The sequence below is a fragment of the Podarcis pityusensis genome, assembly GCF_964106645.2.
Source record: "Podarcis pityusensis genome assembly, chromosome: 5".
In the NCBI taxonomy this organism is placed as follows: domain Eukaryota; kingdom Metazoa; phylum Chordata; class Lepidosauria; order Squamata; family Lacertidae; genus Podarcis; species Podarcis pityusensis.
Window position 1 is genome coordinate 28,635,378 of NC_138032.1, and position 18,374 is coordinate 28,653,751.

The following is an 18,374-nucleotide window of genomic DNA, read 5'->3' on the forward strand; positions in this document are numbered from 1 at the left end:
GTTCTGTGCACCCAAGGCTTTTGGTGTTTCTTGAACAGAAAATATCCATGCCACAAAAAAATAGCTCTTGAAACTGTGAAGGAGTTTCATAAGCATTGTGCAATATGCCATGGAAAGTCAGTAACCCCACTAGGTATACACAAGCCCCTTGAGCTCACCTAAGGTAGCTCTCTGGGTCCTGGCCTTTGAGAAGTTACTGAGCCGTAAAAGAAGACAAGATAGCCAATATAAATTTTAAGAGAAAAATCCAAAAGGAAGGGCAAACAACACTGTCCAATATTGGGCCAAAAGAAATTATGATTTTTAGTATTTCCATCACTTTACAATATTGAGAATGTAAGGCAAGTAACAAAGTGCACACATTACAAAGTTGTCCATAGATGCAACAAGGTTAATCAAAGTTTGAATATATTGTTCCTATAATCACTTCCAGAAACATGCAATCAAAGAGTTAACTAGTGAGTTGAAACCACTCTGAAATTCAGCACCTCTTTCTGTTGTTCCATTAGACTGCCAGATCACAGAGGTTCAGTAACAATAGAAAACAGAGTTCATAGAATTCCCATCAGGGCCTGGACTTGGAAAACTTTTATCACCCTTGGCACTCTCAATTCTAGTTTCCAGCCCTCAAAGCTTTTCTTGCCTCTTCCCTTCCATCAATCATGCACCATTGCTTCTTTCTTCAGTAGAAAGTATCCAACTTTATTTTCCTTTGGTTCCTGCATTATTTGTTACTCCTTCTGACTGCCCTGAGTTTTCATAAGTCTGATATGCACTCCTTTCTCCTTCTGCAACAAAGCACATTATTCTCTCCTCATGCATAATCTCAATTTATCCTTCCCTCCTAGTTCTTCTCTTAGTTCATTGCCTACTCTGCTCCTTTCATCCAACCTCCTTGCTTCTGAGTCAACACCTCAGGGGTGTTGGGAAATGCATGCAAGCAGTGGCCAAACCCAAATGTGAGCAGTCAGACAAGCATTCACTTATAAAATTGTACCCAATTCACCTACGATCCGTGTATTTAATTTCTCACACATACACACACAGAGAATGGAAGAGGAAGAGGGAAGTCCTGAGAGGGAATTCCCGATAATCAGCATGGGATTAGAAATCCCAAGCAGTTAGTATGCATTCTGTGCTTACTGCTCACTTTCATCCAGTGATGAAGAAGCTTCTCTTCCTCTACTGACAGTACAGAAGCAGAGCAAGCTGCTGGAAGAGGGACAGAGCAATTCTCCAGGTCACCTGTCTCCCTCTGCAGTCAGGACATATGAATGAAACAAGCATGGGGTTGGGCCATGCAGAAAGGATCCAGATATGATATAGGCCCAATCTGGCTCAAGGTCTGGCAGCTCTCCACCCATTCTGTAAAGGCCACTCACCACAGAATGCCACACCAATACATTTGCTTAAAACGCAACCAATAGTACTCATTTCCCATACATAACTATTTGCATAAACAGAAGTGAACGAATAAATTGAGAGCTGGTATAATATATTCAGTTATACAAACTGTCAAGTGCTTGATTATCAGGCTACTCAATATGTTATCCTTTCAACCTTCCCTTTGCAATATAAGAATAATGACCTATCTTACAAGGTTGTGGTAAGGATTATTGAGAGAATGTATGCAAAACACTATGAACAATTTAATTGTAGATTTGGTATTCCATATAAGCTATACTACCAGTACTAAATTCTCAATTTATGATCCTAAGATAATAGATTGGAAGGGCCAGATGTTTAAAACAATTAATAGTGCACAATTTCAATAACTAAGGTTTTCATAATGGTGAGGGAATGCCATTTGCCAGTTATTTCAGAATTATGACAGGCAAATCAGTCCACTTTTTCAGACTAAGTTTCCTGCTTACATTTAACAGTAAAGGGAAAGTGGCAATTTCAGTGTAACAGCTAAGTGGAAAATTTAACCACTCTTATTGAAGCAAATTGGGTAAATAGTTTTTTTAAAAAACTACACAAAACTATACTACGTGCATTTGTAGGGACTGGATTTCAATATCAGTTATCAGTAACAAATCCAGGAATGGAAAAGACTATTACCTGTATGACTGTTGAAATGTGCAAAATTAGCAAAATTCGCTGTGGCTGTGGAATGAGGAGCAGGAGCAGCAAATATGTCTGAACCAAGGTCAGAGAGAAGATCAAACTGTTTCTTTTCTTGTGACTGTCCTTGAGATCGATTTACAACAGGAGACTGTAAACAACAAGTTAAAGTTGGCTAAACAAACATGAAGAGAGATTAATCCAAGGTTTTATTCCTGATGTAGAAGGACACACCATTTTACTTTTCACCCAGATCAAGTTATTCTATCTGATAATGCACTAAGGGATCTGTGCAACCATTCCATCCCTCCAACTCTCTGTGAGTAGAGGAAGGTTTTGACCTGGCACAGAAAGAATAACAAAGTTGGTGCCAGGAATGCCTAGCTGGAGAGAGCATTCCACAGACAAAGGTCCACTGCTATAAAGGCCCTTTGTCATCATGCTCTGAACCTCTCTCAGAGGGGGTAACTGTAGGGCCTCAAATATTGACTTAAGAGTATGGTTGGGTTCATAGCAGAAGAGGCATTCTGTTAAATATTGGAGTCCTGAGCCATGTAAGGCTTTGCAAGTTTGAATGAGCATTTTCAATTAGGCCTGGGAATATACAGGCAGCTAATGCATCCAGCCAGAATAGCAGTTATATGATCCAAATATCTGAGAGAAGAGATACGAGTGCTGAACAAGCAATAAGGCTGGCTGAGATTCAGCATGGCTAAAAGAAATGAGAGTAGGAGGAAAAATCAGAAATTCGGGAGAACTGTAGGGTGTGAAAGAACAGTTTTTGCCCCTCTACTCACTTGTGTAGGTGTGCTCTTATTTAAGTGCAGTGCCGGTGCAGACTCTCCCAGAAGAGATTTAAGTGGCTTGACTTCTGGAGTACTACTTGTACTACTAGCAGAGGAGCCAGATATAGATGCATGGACAGATGCCACAACTTTTGCTTGTTCTGGTGGAACATACCTAAGACAAATATATATTACAAATTTAATAGACACAGTCCCAATATATCTTGTTAGAAGAAAGAGAACCCGAAGTTACTTTTTCAAGCACTATAGCAGGGGTTCCCAAACTGTGGTCCACAGACCACTGAATGAGCTTCATTCAGGTGGTCTTGGTGTGTCTGTGGATTTGTGGCTGAAGATGGGAGGTGGCAAAGTCATTCCTTTAAATACGTATATTGATTTCTAATTGTATATTATGGCTTTTATTTCTTATATTGTATTAAAACTGGAATTCTATGGAATTCAAACTGTAATAAAATACTGTAAGAAACAAAAGCAGCAATAAAAATAAAAATAAATATCATATAGCATCTAACACAGTACATTACAACTGTTAAATTGGGCAGAAAAATCATTAAGCGGTCTGTCAAGAACCTCGGCAATTTTCAAGTGCCCCAGGAGGTGGTGAGGTTGGGAACCACTGCACTATAGCAGCTTACAACACAAAACAGCCGCCATGCAAATACAGTTTCAACAAATCTCCCCATAGCAGTCTTATGACAAGAGACCCCAGAGTAGAACAGTTATTTCGCAAGACTATTTCAATTCAATTCCAGTTAAGCTACTACCAGCAGTTGTCTGCCCTAGAATCCATCTCAAATACTCTGATAACTTGCCCGTCCTGGTCTTAAGAGTATAAGGTAATGAATGAATGGAGGCAGTGGGCAATATCATCTAACAGTTTCAAGTACAATTTCTGTAACTGTACAGCTCTTAATGTTTATGTCAACTGCTGCTAAGGTGCACTAACCTCAAGAAGAGCAAATCAAACATGCTGCACATTTGGGAATGTGTTATAAAATTTACAGTATTTTGGCAGCATACTAAACTTTAAGGAATTCATTGAATGGTACACTAAACAAACTAAATTCTCAATTAATGCTACTGACATTTTAAATCCCAAACTGAAGTATCCCCAAGGTCTGCTCATACAAGACTGTTTCCCACATCAGTGTCTATTTATTGAGGAAAATCCAGTGTTCATTGAATATACAGTAAACCTGTACATCTCTTTAACTTCACGTACACCTACCAAAGAGTATGTTTTTGTCATGTTTTCCACCTTTGTGGAAGCAATATGTATGTAATAAATTATTTTGCCACATAAGTAGTGGGGAAAGGAAGTTGTCTCATGCTACAGAAGACCACTGGTTCAGGTTTATCCTGGCTGGGAGAGGCTCTCCGTTGTTTCAGAAGGGAGACATTTCCTGCCTTAACTGGAGGTCGTAGGTAATGAACCTGGGGCCTTCTGCATGCAAATCAGATGCTCTACCACTGAGCTATGTCGCTTCTCCTCCAAAAAGTCCCATCACTGGGATTTGAATTTGCAGTCTTAACCTTCATCCTGCTTCTGTCCAGTACCTACAGACTGGCTTAGTCAATCATAGGCACTGTCAACAAGCCTGCCTGAAAGTTACTACAAAAAGGGAATGCATGCTCCTATGCCACAAGAACTGCTTCCTGGCAAATTTTCCTTTGTCCAGTCTTACCCTCAATACTACCTAATGGATCGTTTTAGAATACCCTGCTCCTTGTGGTCAGGAACAATAGTTTTGTATTCTTTGGGAGAAGTGCCAACCCTCATGCTAGCCCAAGCCCAATGAAACATCATAATAATAATGGAGAAAGGAAGTAGTTCCAGGGGCCCGAGAGGAATAACACTGGGCAACAATTTTTTACTTTTTGAATGTTGTCTAGATTTCTACAACTGATTTAGGGTATTTTTGTACTGCTGAATCAGGAAATGGCATCCGTTTCTCTCCATCAGGTCAGGTTTTCTGTAAACTGAATGGTGGGCATTGATAAAGGTAAGTACACATAAATTGCATGTTGCTTCACCATTTTTCAAACTTCAGGGCTTGAACTTCTGTTTCTTGGAACTCCTGGAATGCTCAGCAGCACGGAGGTCTCTCTTCAGAGTCCAACAGTAGTCCGCCATCATGACTGCGTCCCAGCGACCCTGATACCTGGTCTCCATCTCTTTCATGTCCTGATGGAATCTCTCCCCCTACTCGTCACTCATTGAACCCAGGTTCTCAGGAAACCGGTCCATATGTGAAAATAGGTAGTGCATCTTGACGCTCATGTTGCAGCCCAGGTTTCTGAAAGCAGTCAGCATGTTGTTGACAAGTTCTGCATAGTTTCTGGCCTTATTGTTGCCAAGAAAGTTCTTCACTACCAGAACAAATGCCTTCCACGCTTCCAGTTCCACTTCGTTCATTGAGTTTCCGAACTCTGGATCTCTGATGAGCTGACGGATCTGAGGACCGTCAAAGATGCCAGCTTTCAACTTCTCCATGGTCAATCCTGGAAAAGCCTGGCACAAGTAAATGAAGCAGTCACCATCCTTGTCTAGAGCCTTGGTGAACTGCTTGATTAAGCCGAGCTTGATGTGCAGCGGTGGGAAGAGTATTCTGTCTCTGTCCACCAGAGGGTCGTTGATGACGTTCCTTTCTTTGCAAGGCACCAATTCCTCCTGCACAGGCCAGTCCTTCTTCATGTAATGCTGAGCACGGTCCCTACTATCCCACATGCAAAGAAAACATGGGTGCTTGGTGAAGCCAGACTGTTGTCCCAACAAAAAGTTCACCATCTTCAGGTCAACACAAATAAACCACTTATGCTGATCATAACCAATTTTCTCCAGCACATACTTCACCGCTTCATAGTTCTCCTTCAGTGTACTCGAGTGAGCCAGGGGTATAGAGGCAAACTGGTTGCCGTTGTGTAGCAGAACACATTTCAGTGATCGCTTGCTGCTGTCAATGAACAGTCTCCAATCGTTGGGTTTGTACTGTGGCGCTCCAAGCTTGAGCAGAAGCTGTGCAATATCTGCACAGTACACCAAGTCCTTCTCTTCCGAGAAAAAATGGAGGTACTCTTGATGCCTGTTCCGCAAGAAGCTGATGCGAGCACTGTCAGAGAGGAGGTTTTTTTCCTTTAATCTGGATGCCAACAGTTCGGCAGAGTCCTTTGACAAGCTGAGGTCGCGAACTAGATCATTCAACTCCTTTTGGGAAAATGGATGTAGAGCATCATCTTCAAGAACCACTTCTTCTTCTTCATGTCCTTCAACACTGGAGGCATCTTCGTCACTAATGTCAGGAAGTTCTTCGAAGATAGGCACTGGAATTTCATCACAATGAGCTACAGGACGACGTGCTATTTGAAGATCAGGATATTTCGTGGGGCGGCTGCCCCATTAACTTAGTTTTGATCCCCCCAACTTTATGCTTTGCTGGACCAATTTATGGAAGATTTCGAGGTTTTATGACTTCAAACTGATCCCTTTTCGACATAATCACCCAGAACAATCGGACTTGAATACTTCTTGTCATTAAAATAATCATTTCCAATCAAAACAATTATTTGACAAGGCATTTTACCCCCACCAACTTCTTCTAAAATGCTCCACACAAGCGTACATGTGAACAAAAACGTAAAAAAAGACGTGGCTATAGCTCAAAAACTTGACCTGATTGAGCTAGACCAATGTGATTTTTGGATTCAGCGCATCAGATTCATCCTAAATCAGCTGAAAAAACCCAGACAACAAATTTGTTGTTGACCAGTGTAATCTCTAAGATAGTGATCAAGATTTGGCAATTAGAAATGAATCGTGGGAAGCTATCTTCCTGCAAAGCATCCAGACAAAGTAAATAACAATACAGATAAGAGCACGTATATACTTAAATGATAGTTATACTAGCAAAATTAAGAAACACCAATTTTAGCAACAAAAAAAGTTGTTTTAAAATACTAGCAAAATAAGGTGTGTACTGACCATCTTTTCTTTTCATATTTTTCTTGTAAGAATTCCTTGACCTTTTGAGGATCCCTGAAGTCTGGAATTGCTGATGATCTATCATCAAATAATCCTAGCCAAATCTGTTTACACACCTTGTGGAGGAAACACAATACAGTATTAGGTTAAATCAATTTCAACTTGATCATTTAATTCATATAAACAGTGCAGACATACACTTACCAAGGAGTTAAGTCCCACCGTGTTCAACCAGGTTACTTTCGGAGTAAGCATTTATAGGTGTGCATTGAGACACAGTAATCTGATCTTGCTATGCATACCTGCAAGGCCATTTAGCTCCTCTACAATAGTAACTATTTATATCAAGAAGCAGAATAAGCATTGTGCTTAAGAATTTACTGGTGTGCATATCAGTGCTTTTCATAAATCTCCATCCGTTTTATGACAGTGTAATTGTTTAATATAGTATCACCAAAACATGACGTTCAGTTATTCTTATCCTGCATTTCAACCCAAACAAAGGCCCCTAAAACAGTATACAACAGGTTTTACCCCAAATAAAAATCTGCAATTTACAAATTACATCTTTGAGGGGTTTTGTTTCAAACCTTTACATACATTTCTGTAAAAATGCATCTAAATTTTTATTTGTAATTCAAAAGACCTTGAATGCCTAAATTAATACCAATGGTTAATTGAAAGATGCATTCTAGTCCAATATATATACCGTATTTTTTGCACCATAACACTCACTTTTTTCCTCCTAGAAAGTAAGGGGAAATGTCCGTGCGTGTTATGGAGCGAATGCCTGTGGGTGGCGGGGGGGATCTGCTGCAGTCGTGAGCAGAGGATCCATGGATCCCCTTCCTTCCCTCCTGCGTGGCTACAAAGCATGGATCCACATGGATCCTCAGGATTTTTGCATTGGGCTACTCCAAACTCACTGTCAGATCACATGTCTGTGGCCACAGCATGAACCACAAAAATCATATATCCACTAATTCGTTTAGAATATTTTTTTTCTTGTTTTCCTCCTCTAAAAACTATGTGCGTGTTATGATCTGGTGCGTGTTATAGAGCGAAAAATACGTTAATTTGGTACAAAAAGGTTTCCGAAACAAACCATACAGTTTCCAAACTGGTTATGGCTTTCTAGAAGAGGATGCTGGGGGCCATTTTTTTAAAAGGACACAGATTAGGTGTTGAGGGGAGCACACAAAAGCCTTTTGACATCACAGAATCACATCATGGGAGTGGTCTGTAAGAAAAAATGTGTGTTTTTTGTTTTTTTTAAAAAAACTAAAACTTTTTTAAATAGATAAACTTAAAATTGGGGACACAAATGGCCTTTTGGCATAATGGCAACACATAAGGAGACCCACAGGACTTAAAATGTTTTTTTTTAGAATGTATATATTACAGCAGGTGGCCAAGTGGTTGCTCAGTTCATTGTGATAAAGGTAAAGGTACCCCTGACTGTTAGGTCCAGTCACGGACGACTCTAGGGTTGCGCGCTCATCTCGCTCTATAGGCCGAGGAAGCCGGCGTTTGTCCACAGACAGCTTCCAGGTCATGTGGCCAGCATGACTAAGCCGCTTCTGGCGAACCAGAGCAGCGCATGGAAATGCTGTTTACCTTCCCGCTGGAGCGGTACCTATTTATCTACTTGCACTTTAACATGCTTTCAAACTGCTAGGTGGGCAGAAGCTGGGACCCAACAATGGGAGTTCACCCCATCACGGGGATTCGAACCGCTGACCTTCTGATCAGCAAGCCCTAGGCTTTGTGGTTTAGACCACAGCGCCACCCGCATCCCATATATTACAGCAGGAGACCAAGTGGTTGCTCAGTTCATTGCAATAGGATAGGACAATTGTTGCATAAAGCTGAATAAATGTGTTCAAGGATAAGGGCATCTATTCCCTCCTAGCAAATGCAACGAAACTGGGATTTTGCATGCAGATTGTTGTTGCCAGTCTGCATTTAACAGCAATGACGAAAATGAGGACTCCCATGGGTCACCCTGACTAATATAAACCAGGAAGTTGGCCAGGAACAGCTAGCTGCCTAAGTGCAGGCAGGCAGGCAGGCACAATAATTTAATTTTCTTTCTAGAAACAAAATATTAACACTAAGCTTAAGAAAATTATCAATAGGTTTTTGCAAGTGAATGGATAATACAGGTAGAGAGCTATAAGCTGTATATATCTCAAATCCTAGCAAAAAGTGAACCAATTTAAATTAAAGCAACTAAGTTGTTAATGTACTGAAAAGCATGCTTTGATTTATGAAAGCTTCCTCGTGTACACTCCTGCTATTTCCTAGAAAAGACTTTCCACAGTTGATGCAAGTATGGAATGACTGGAGTGCCAGTTTAGCTTTCATTCAAGATGCAACTGCACATTACTGCTTATGCAGACTGGTTAAAAACCTGTATCCCAGTATTTTCCACCTTATGGCACAGAGCTCATTTGAGTAACTTCTAGTTAAAAATAGGTGGTCTGATACACAATTACAAATAAGTCACATTTCATTCATCTGTAGACTACTCTGTATGAAAACTGTTTGGTAATAAAGATAATGAACATTTCAGAATATGCCATACAATGAATGAATAACGTATATTTTGCAGCAGCCAATTACTAGATTTACAATTTGACATAGCAACAAAGCAGAACTATAGTACAAGCGAAACTTGCCACAGGAAGGATTTTGAAACAGTGTTCCTGAGTAAGCAAGCAGTAACTTGTATTCAGTAAATACCCTAATTCCTTTGTCTTAGTCACTGATCTATTGGCTAATATATGCTTCCTAGAAATGCAAGAACTGAAAGCATTAGTCCAACACAATTTTAGATACTCCATAAATAATAATTGCACTTCAGTCAGGAATTACTTGCTTGGCTGCCTTTGTAAGACATTTAAATATTCCCTCTATACCACTTTCATTTTACTTGATTACATTCTATTCTATTTCTACAGGAACTGCCTCACTCCTGTTTTGTGAGCATAGTAATTCATTATGGCACAGTATCTCTTCATCTGCAGCAGTTTATTCCTTTGCAAATACTGTAATGGGAACAACTTTTGTGTATCACACAATAAAAAATATTAAGTAGACCAAAATAAATTTATCAAAATGTAAGAAGGTTGTACTTGTCAAGTATTTGTGTAAGGAATCGCTCTAAATACCACAACTGCTTACAGAGACCCTTTAATAGTTTCTGCATCTTTCAACAGTAACTTATGACCACAACTGCTCATATTACATTTCCGATAAAACAAGAAAAACATAGAGAAACAAGAAAAATATACTGATTAGCCTGGTCCCAAGAGGATATAAATGCCCATTTATTTCTCACCACTTTGTTATGGGTTTAAAGAACTGATCTCCCACCCCTACCTTTTTCCTCCACTTTCCTTTTGTGGCTTAATAAGTGCCCTTCTCTCTTTTTAACTGATGTGAGCTGCTCTGGGAGACAATAACTAATAGAAAAAAGGACAATAATACAGTAAACAAATATGCAAACTTTAGGGAAGCTATGTTGATATTGGCTCCCACCTATGATAAATTCGTATAGTGTCACAACTAGCTTACACATGCATCATAGGGGCATCAATATTTGTAAGAATTTGTATTGCAGAAAAGGTTGGCACACATAGCCCCGGTCATCCTAGATATAACATAAGTTTGAGGGAGATTACTACACCAAAGGGTCAAAGCCTTGAAACATTAAGTTTAGTGCACTGCAGAGGACAACCCTCCCAATGAAGACCATGACACCTTACACATGGGATAGACTGTCAGACTATGAGAATTCTATTGCCCTAATGCTGCAAAAGGTTTAGGGTTAAAAGAACAAGGCCTAAGGAGCTTTGGTTTTATGTGCTTCGTCCCATTGCATCAGGAAATTAATAACTCCAATCCTGTTATGTAGCAAAACAGAATCAAAACCAGGTTCTTAATCCCATTTTGAAGGTTAAACACCAACTATGTTTGCCTGTTTAGACAAGAAAAGTATAGATTGGCACAAGTGATATTCTTTTATCTTCTAATCAAGCATAATTATGTTTCACTATGCTCTACCAGAAAAACTAAGTGCTATAAACCCCTTTCTAAAAATAACTTTTAACTGATTGCCGAAGAATGGAAAAGTTTATTGCCAATGTAAGTTAACTATATTCCTCAGCAAGCAGATGACCTGACTGAATAATGTAAGACAGAGTCATGGGCCAGGCTCCATCCATGTGTATTAGCTATCACCTACTATTTTTTTAACTATAAAGACCTACAATTTTATTATTTATGGTGTCTTTATGGCATTCATAAAGTAGTTGGGATACCCTGCTAATGCCTAAATGAAGTACTCATTTCATGAGATGCCATGTGTTCAGTGTCAAGTCTCAAAACATAGTCTTCCCCTAATTTATGCCAAATTTACTTAGATCTTTTACAATGCTGTTAAGAGATTATTTCTAGAAGATTCCAGAACCAATGCCTGTAATCTGATAACTATCTGCCTTCACAACAGAAGACATGGGGCAAATCCCAGAGCCTGAACTAACTTTTGCAGGAAGGGAGTCTGAGGAACTGAGGCAGATAGTGGCTGATAAGAGATGAAGTTCTAGGCCTAAAAGACAAAATAAAAGCTGACAAATTGCTGGGTCCAGATGGCATCCGCCCAAAGAACTCAGATGTGAAATTGCTGAACCTTTAACAAAAATATGTAACTTGTCCCTTGTAATCAGCCTCCATACCAGAGGACTGGAAAGTAGCCAATGTAACACCAATTTTTAAAATGGGATTTAGAGGAGATCCTGGAAATTACAGGCTGGTTAGCTATATCTGCCCTAGGAAAACTGGTGGAAAGTATTGTTAAAGATAAAATAGCCGAACATACAGAAGAACAAGGCTTGCTGAAGCAGCTTTAGCATGGACAGAGAAGAGTTTTTCTCCTCTCATAACCAGTGTTAGAAACTGGAATAGAAAAGCTAGGAGCCAAATGGCTCCTGGGACCTGGGTTGTGGAAGCAACACATTTTATTTATTATTTTGATAAGCCTGAATTAATACGCAATTCACACAAGTGACACATTGTTGATACCACATTTTTAGCAGAAATTGTTAATACCGGTTTATTTCTGTGTTTACAATAAAAATATTGGTACCATACTTCAGTTTACAAAACACTCTACTCTTTATTGTTAAACTCCCTAACATATTGTCTGTCCTTAACATAGACTTCGAAGCTTCAAATCACATACATTTCAGTAATCCTTGAATGTCAGCCAGGCACAAAAAAATGGCACCCAGACGTTTGGAGGTGCTAACAAATGGAGACTCTTTAGGTGCAAAATGTGCCTGGCACCCTGCTAATTTCAAACCCTGTTCATAACACCACTACTCGTCGACATCCACTGAAGCTGAACCCTGGATGATTCAGGACAGATAAACGAAAGTATTTCTTCATACTTAAACAATGGAACTGGTTCCCACAGAAAGCAGTGATGGCCACCAACTTGGATGGCTTTAACAGACTATTAAAATAAGTTCATGGAGGACAAGGCTATCAACAGCTGCTTGTTCTACAAGTTGTTGGGAATTGCAGGTGGGCAGGTGCTTCCAGGCTTCCCAAAGGCACCTGCTTCACCAGTGTGAGCAGGATGCTGGACTAGACAGGCTACTGGCCTGATTCAACAGGCTCTACTTAGGTTCTTCTTTCCTCCAGGATTTTCAATTTTTATATTACAAAACCATTACATTTTCTGGTAATTTCGCAGATCCCACATGCAGCAACTTCTTCCTTTCTCCCTATAATTAACATATGGCAAGTTACTGCTGCCCTGTGTAAAATGGATGGGAATTAAGTGGTTTGAGGAAAGACCACTCATCTTTAACAGCAGTTCTACCCACACTGAAAAATGTAGCACTGCGGTATTTTGAACAATAAACAGTTTCGTAGAAGAAAAAGGAAAAAGAGTAACAAACACAATTGGCACAAGGCTATGAGACATCGTTCCTGCTGCAGAAACCAATTTGGAGGGGTCTGAAGTTTCATAGTTCTCAAATACTATTTTTTTGCTACAAACAGCAAAGAAAATTTCAATTCTCATTTTCAGCAATGGGAGTGGCTAACCTTTTCTGCCTTAGGGGCTGTATTCATCCTTGGCTATCTCTCTAGGGTGCACATGCTAGTGGGTGGCTTTGACCACTGTCCCTCACACACAAGATACACCCTCACACACAGCCCCCAGTTGGTCCACACTCAGCTCAGGATGACGGTCACTGCATCCTCCCCACTGATCAAGTGATGATAATCTGATGATAATTTGCCATTTCTAATACCCATCAGGGTGCTGGGCAGGGTGGGTTATAAATCTATGACCATCCTGCACCATGTCTACTTAACACTCCATTTTTACCAACACCAAAATCAGTGTGGTTTATCATTCTTCTTGAAGAATGATAAATCACATTCATTTGAGGACTATTTATTCCCTTAAAAACAAGTCTGTAATACTTACTTCATTCCCATGTTTCTGCAGAAATTCTATTTCTTGCTGTGTGAATGTGGTCATGGAAATGGACTTCACTCTGTGAGGTGGATTTAAACCTCGTCTATAAAACAAGAAAATTGAAGGAAGTCATTCTAGAAACTTTTCAAGAAGAAAATAAAGTTCTACTATACCTTGAAGCTACAATTGGTCAAAGAAACCATCCTAGCTCTGAAGAATCTTAGGCATGAAAGAAAATTGCCTTTTTCTAAGTGTTAGTACTTGTTTTGGAGTACTTATCCAAGAGCAGTGAAAAGTTAGGCCTAATAATTTTAGTTTAATGAATTTATAATTTTACAGGAATCAATTAAGAATATCAGATCTCAATTCCATAGCCCTTTCTCTTAAGGATATTAGTCTTTTGAAGGGACTAAGGAACTGGATGGTTTAAAGTACTTTGTAAAGATACAGATTCACTTGGTTGCCTTGAATCTGTGACATTTTCTCCCTACTATTTACCTACTTAAGATCTGGAAAGCTAAAAGTGTTAGATAACCTGAGGTTTCATATATTATTTTGATTTTTAAGTGTTTGATGTCTTACTGTGTTCTAATTTGTTGGAAGTCACCCAGAGTGGCTGGGGTAACATAGTCAGATGGGCAGCACATAAATAAATAATAATAATAGCATCATCAAAGTATTTGAAACTTATTTAAGCATCGTATTGCTAGCATTGAAGTTTTATTAATTTAACAGATTTTTCTACTCTAAAAATGCACATATGTCCAAGAAATTGATTTATTTAAACTGCTTAATATTTCAAAAATCTCCAAGCAATATAGTCTAATAAACAAGCAAACAGGAAGAAGTTTATTTGCTCCACCTCCCTCCATATTTGTCTCTTCAGCCTTCTTAAAATCAAACCTGTTCCTTAAAATGTGTGTGGCAAATTTACGGTCCAGACACTGTTGAACTTCCTTCATCCCTTGTCATATCGCACATGGTTGTCTCAGTTTGAGAATGGTTATGCTAATTTCAACTGCAAAAGTTCAGCAGCAACCTTGCCACTGCTATAATGTATGAAACAGAACCCAAAGGTCTGGAAGTGAGAGAACCAATGATTCCTGCAAGTACTAAATAGGAAACTTCAGCAATACATCTAAGCTACACCTCTGTATAAGGATTACTGCAGGAAGGATTAGTGACTCAACGGAAATAGTGATATGGCTAAAGTTACTTTCATGTGTACTTGTAATGGTGAACTAGTAAAAATCAATTAAGAGTAAATTTGTGAGTATATAATATAAGTACATGGTGCTGACAGCAAGTCTTTTTACATATAATTTTTATGGATAACTTTTTACATGCACATGTGTCTAATTATGGATGGCAAGTGATGGATTCCTTAAACATGGTCACACAGGGAGCACTATAACTTTGGTTCTACAAGTTATTTAGCATAAGACCTTCCAGTGACTTTTTTTACTATACGCTTTAAACTGGATATCCAATTGTCAGTTTGGAACCTTCCATACAAAGCACATATTCTACCTATGAGCTCTATGAGCAGGAGTCAACAGTTCTGATCTATTTGACAAGTGCCGTACCTTCATTTTAGTAACTGTCACAGCAAATCAAGCTCCATGTGCAACACCATGTGGTTGAACAAAACAAATCTTGCAAGGTAAAAAGGATAACATGCTGGAGAAAACTGCAACTGCTTCAAAATGATGAGGGACAATTTGCACAGTTTGCAAACCATTTGCACAGCAAGTTTGATATTAATTGGGGTACGAAAAAAGACCAAATTATGCTAACCAAACAACTGGCATGGTGAACTCAAATCCAGAGGTTAACCAGTAATTATTAATCTGTTTCCTGTTGTAAACCCTCAAGGCAAATTTTTAATGTGCTCAATAAACTCAAACACATGAAGGGAACACTCAGGCAAAAGCGTATTTGCCATCTTAATTACACGAGTACCAAAAAATAAAAATGCACCTGCAGAGTATTTGTCAAGCTTTCCCCACCCTTTTTACATACTTCCTGGATTAATATCACAATTGGCACCTGTCCACCTCTAGCCTTTCATATGCTCTAAGGGAACTTGATCAAACTAGCAAAGTTTGCATCCCTCCTCCTAAAAGCGTAGCACACTTTATATACAGAGAGAATGTGCTCGTTAAGACCCTCCATTTTTCATTACCGATATTCCTCCCACTTTTGAGGAAATAAAACCCACCCCTTCTACACTTAAGGGACGCTGGAAGATTCAGCAAGCCCCACACCATCTATCCTCCACCACATCAGCTTCCTTCTTTTCTTTCCGGGGATCTCTTCAACCTGGTCTCCCAATTCTCACCCGTACCCATGCGCAGCCCTCTTGCACACCGTGTGCCCCTGTCACTCGCCTGAAAGACACACGAGCGACCCCCACCCCACCCCCGCTCTCCGCCCAACACCACGCGCCCCATTCCTCTCAAAGGGTCTGGCCCAGCAATTATGGGGGAAATGAGAGGAGGAAAGAAAAAATGAATCCCCCCCCCCACCGCAAACTGCCCGCAGTCCCGTTTACGCTTCAGCCTCTCCCCACTCACCCACCCACCCCCCTCCCCGAGACCGCTGCCAATTCCCATATGGGATCAGGAGCGGGGGGGGGGAGTCTTCACCAACCTCCCCTCCCAGCCCCCCCCCCTATTTCTCCTCAGCTCCACCACCCACTCCTCCCTCCCATCGCCTGCTTAAAGCTCTCGATTGTTTCCTCCCGCCTGGGAGGAGGTCAACCCTTCCTCCTCCTCCTCCTTTTCTTTTTCTCTGTGTCTCTTTTTTCTCTACGTCTCCTCAACTCTCCTCTCCTCAACTCACAGGATGCCGGAGCAGGAGGTACACACGAAGCTGCCCACCGTCATGTCGGTGTAGGTGGGGCCGCGCTGGTCGCAGTCGAAGCACTTGCGGTTGGGCGGGAGGCTGCTCATCTCCCGCAGCAGCTTCAGGTGCTTCTCCTCCTGCTTCCGCTTGGCGCTCGCCGCCATGGCTTCGGAGGAGGCGGCCGGGTAATGTGTGTGTGTCCGTGAGCGCGCGCGGAGGTATAGAGGCCGCTCCCCGGGCTCGCTCACGCCGGCCGGGGAATGAGGAGGGAGGCCGGGACCCGTCCGGCTCCGAGACGCCCGTGAGGGGAGCGCGAGGGGGACGAGGCTTGGGCCCGCGCCCCTGGCGCGCGCGCGCGCAACCCCAACTGACGGACCGACGGAAGGAAGGGGAGGGAGGGAGGGGGAAAAGGGAAGGAGGGGGAGGGGAGCGGCGTCGGCCCTCGGCGAGGAGGACGGGGCGGCTGAATGACGAGCCGAAGCGGAACCTGCGCGGCACCTTTTCTCTGTAGAGACAAGGAGAGGAGGAGGAGGGGGGGGAGCGAGGAGGAGGAGGAGGAGGTGGAGAGCAGCTCGGCGATAAGCCGCCGCCTGCGCCCTGAAGGCGCCTGACGACGAGCGCCCCCTCCCGCATGGGAGGATTCTTTCCACGAGCGGCTCCTTCCCCGTTCTACCTCATTCTCTCCCCCCACCTCGCCCTGTGGGAGATGCTTACCTGGCGTGACCCTGCAGGAGGTTAAAAATAAGTAAATAGGAAAGGAGAAGGAAGAGAGGGGGCAACAACAACAACAACAACATGGCCCAGTTGCAGGGGGAGGTGGTGAGAAGAGGTCAAAGAGAGAAATGTCAGAGTTAGGGAAGGGATGGAGACAGATGGGGCAACTGGCGGCCAATAAGCAGCAAATGACCACCACCACCCTCTGAGATTTTGTCCCCGCAATTTTGCCTGATTTTATTGAAATATTTTACCCATGGCATGTCTAGTCCATAGTTCCTAGCTGTGGCCTGCCAAAAAGGCCCCCAGCAGGCAGGACACGATAGTTCCATAGCCCTCTCCGCGGCTATTTCCCAGCTGCTTGTATTCAGAAGCAGGCAGGATCCGAAGCTGGAGGCAGTATATAGCCACCCCGCTATTTCGTTGGTAAGGTAAAGTGTGTGAGAGAGAAAGGGTGTGTGTGTGTGCGTGTTGCACCCACGCACAGCGAGGGTGTGTTCTATGCGAGCAAACCACTACAAGGCAGCTCTTTAAATCCACTGGCCCCGATCCAACAGAGTTAATCAGTATGCGGATCAAAGCAGTGCCCTAAGCAGTGCTATCCACGTTCACTGTTGTTGGACGGTGGCCTGAGTGCTTCTCCAAGTAAGAGCACTGGTCCATCAGGGCATTGTCTACTCTGACTGACAGCGAGCACAGCATACTGTGGCTAGGGTTGCAATTTTCAAAAAGGAAAATTCCTGATACCCCGAAAAGTTGTTGAGCTCTCTTTAGGAAGATCCCAAAATTGTTGAGCTTTTTTGGGCCGTTTCCACTGCTTTTTACATCACATTGCCATACTTCTGGGTTTCCCCTGACATTTTACCTATTAGGCAAAATTCCTGATATTTTGCGCTCCCTTAAGAAATTGCAAGGAGGAATTCTGGCAAGAGGACTCTAAGGGGAAAGGATTTTCTTCTGGAGCACATGAGAGCTTTTGGACTTTACCCAGGTGGGTGGGTTGGGTGCTGCTATCACCATGTACACATCAGTTACGTGTGGGGCAAGGCAGAAAAGGCTGGTGTGAGAGGAGCAATGAGTCCAGCTGGTATGCTACCCAGTAGAGCTGGCTTATCAGCAGAGGCATACCAAGGCTCCCTTGTGCTCTTGGCAAGGAGATGTCTTGGTCTCTTGCATCCTTGCCAGAGGAGCTGAGCCAGAATAGAGAGGTGCAATTTTTGTGCTCCTGTGGGTCCACGCCCTTTACTGGTGCCAACCCCTGGGTACGTCCCTGCTTTTCAGGCAACAGAAAGGAAAGGATTGGTCTCATTGGTTCCCAGAGGTGGGAGCTGGGAGCAGAAAGAGCTCATTGACCTGTGCAAGCCCCACAAGCTCTTCTGTCCCATTCATTCACTGTTTTTGCTAGGCATCTGAAATGTGAATGTGAACATGTTACCCTATACCAGGGCTCAAACACCTGTCTTCT

General features: G+C 41.9%; 1 protein-coding gene across 24 annotated transcripts in view; it reads right to left on the reverse strand.

Annotated features, from left to right (window-relative positions):
• The window catches only part of AGFG1 (ArfGAP with FG repeats 1), a 29,851-nt gene extending 13,091 nt beyond the window's left edge, over positions 1-16,760 (reverse strand). For 5 of the 24 annotated variants that reach the window (XM_081006902.1, XM_081006918.1, XM_081006905.1 and 2 more), the window contains exons 1-5: positions 16,193-16,752; positions 13,358-13,451; positions 6,853-6,968; positions 2,865-3,027; positions 2,065-2,218 (exon numbers count right to left, since the gene is read on the reverse strand). In XM_081006902.1, the coding sequence (XP_080863028.1) occupies positions 2,065-2,218; positions 2,865-3,027; positions 6,853-6,968; positions 13,358-13,451; positions 16,193-16,359 (694 nt within the window). In that variant the 5' untranslated portion in view covers positions 16,360-16,752. Of the gene's footprint in view, positions 1-2,064; positions 2,219-2,864; positions 3,028-6,852; positions 6,969-13,357; positions 13,452-16,192 lie in introns of all 24 variants that reach the window. The other 19 variants (XM_081006908.1, XM_081006915.1, XM_081006906.1 and 16 more) reach the window with 13 other exon arrangements.
• Between the last annotated feature and the right edge of the window lie 1,614 nt (positions 16,761-18,374).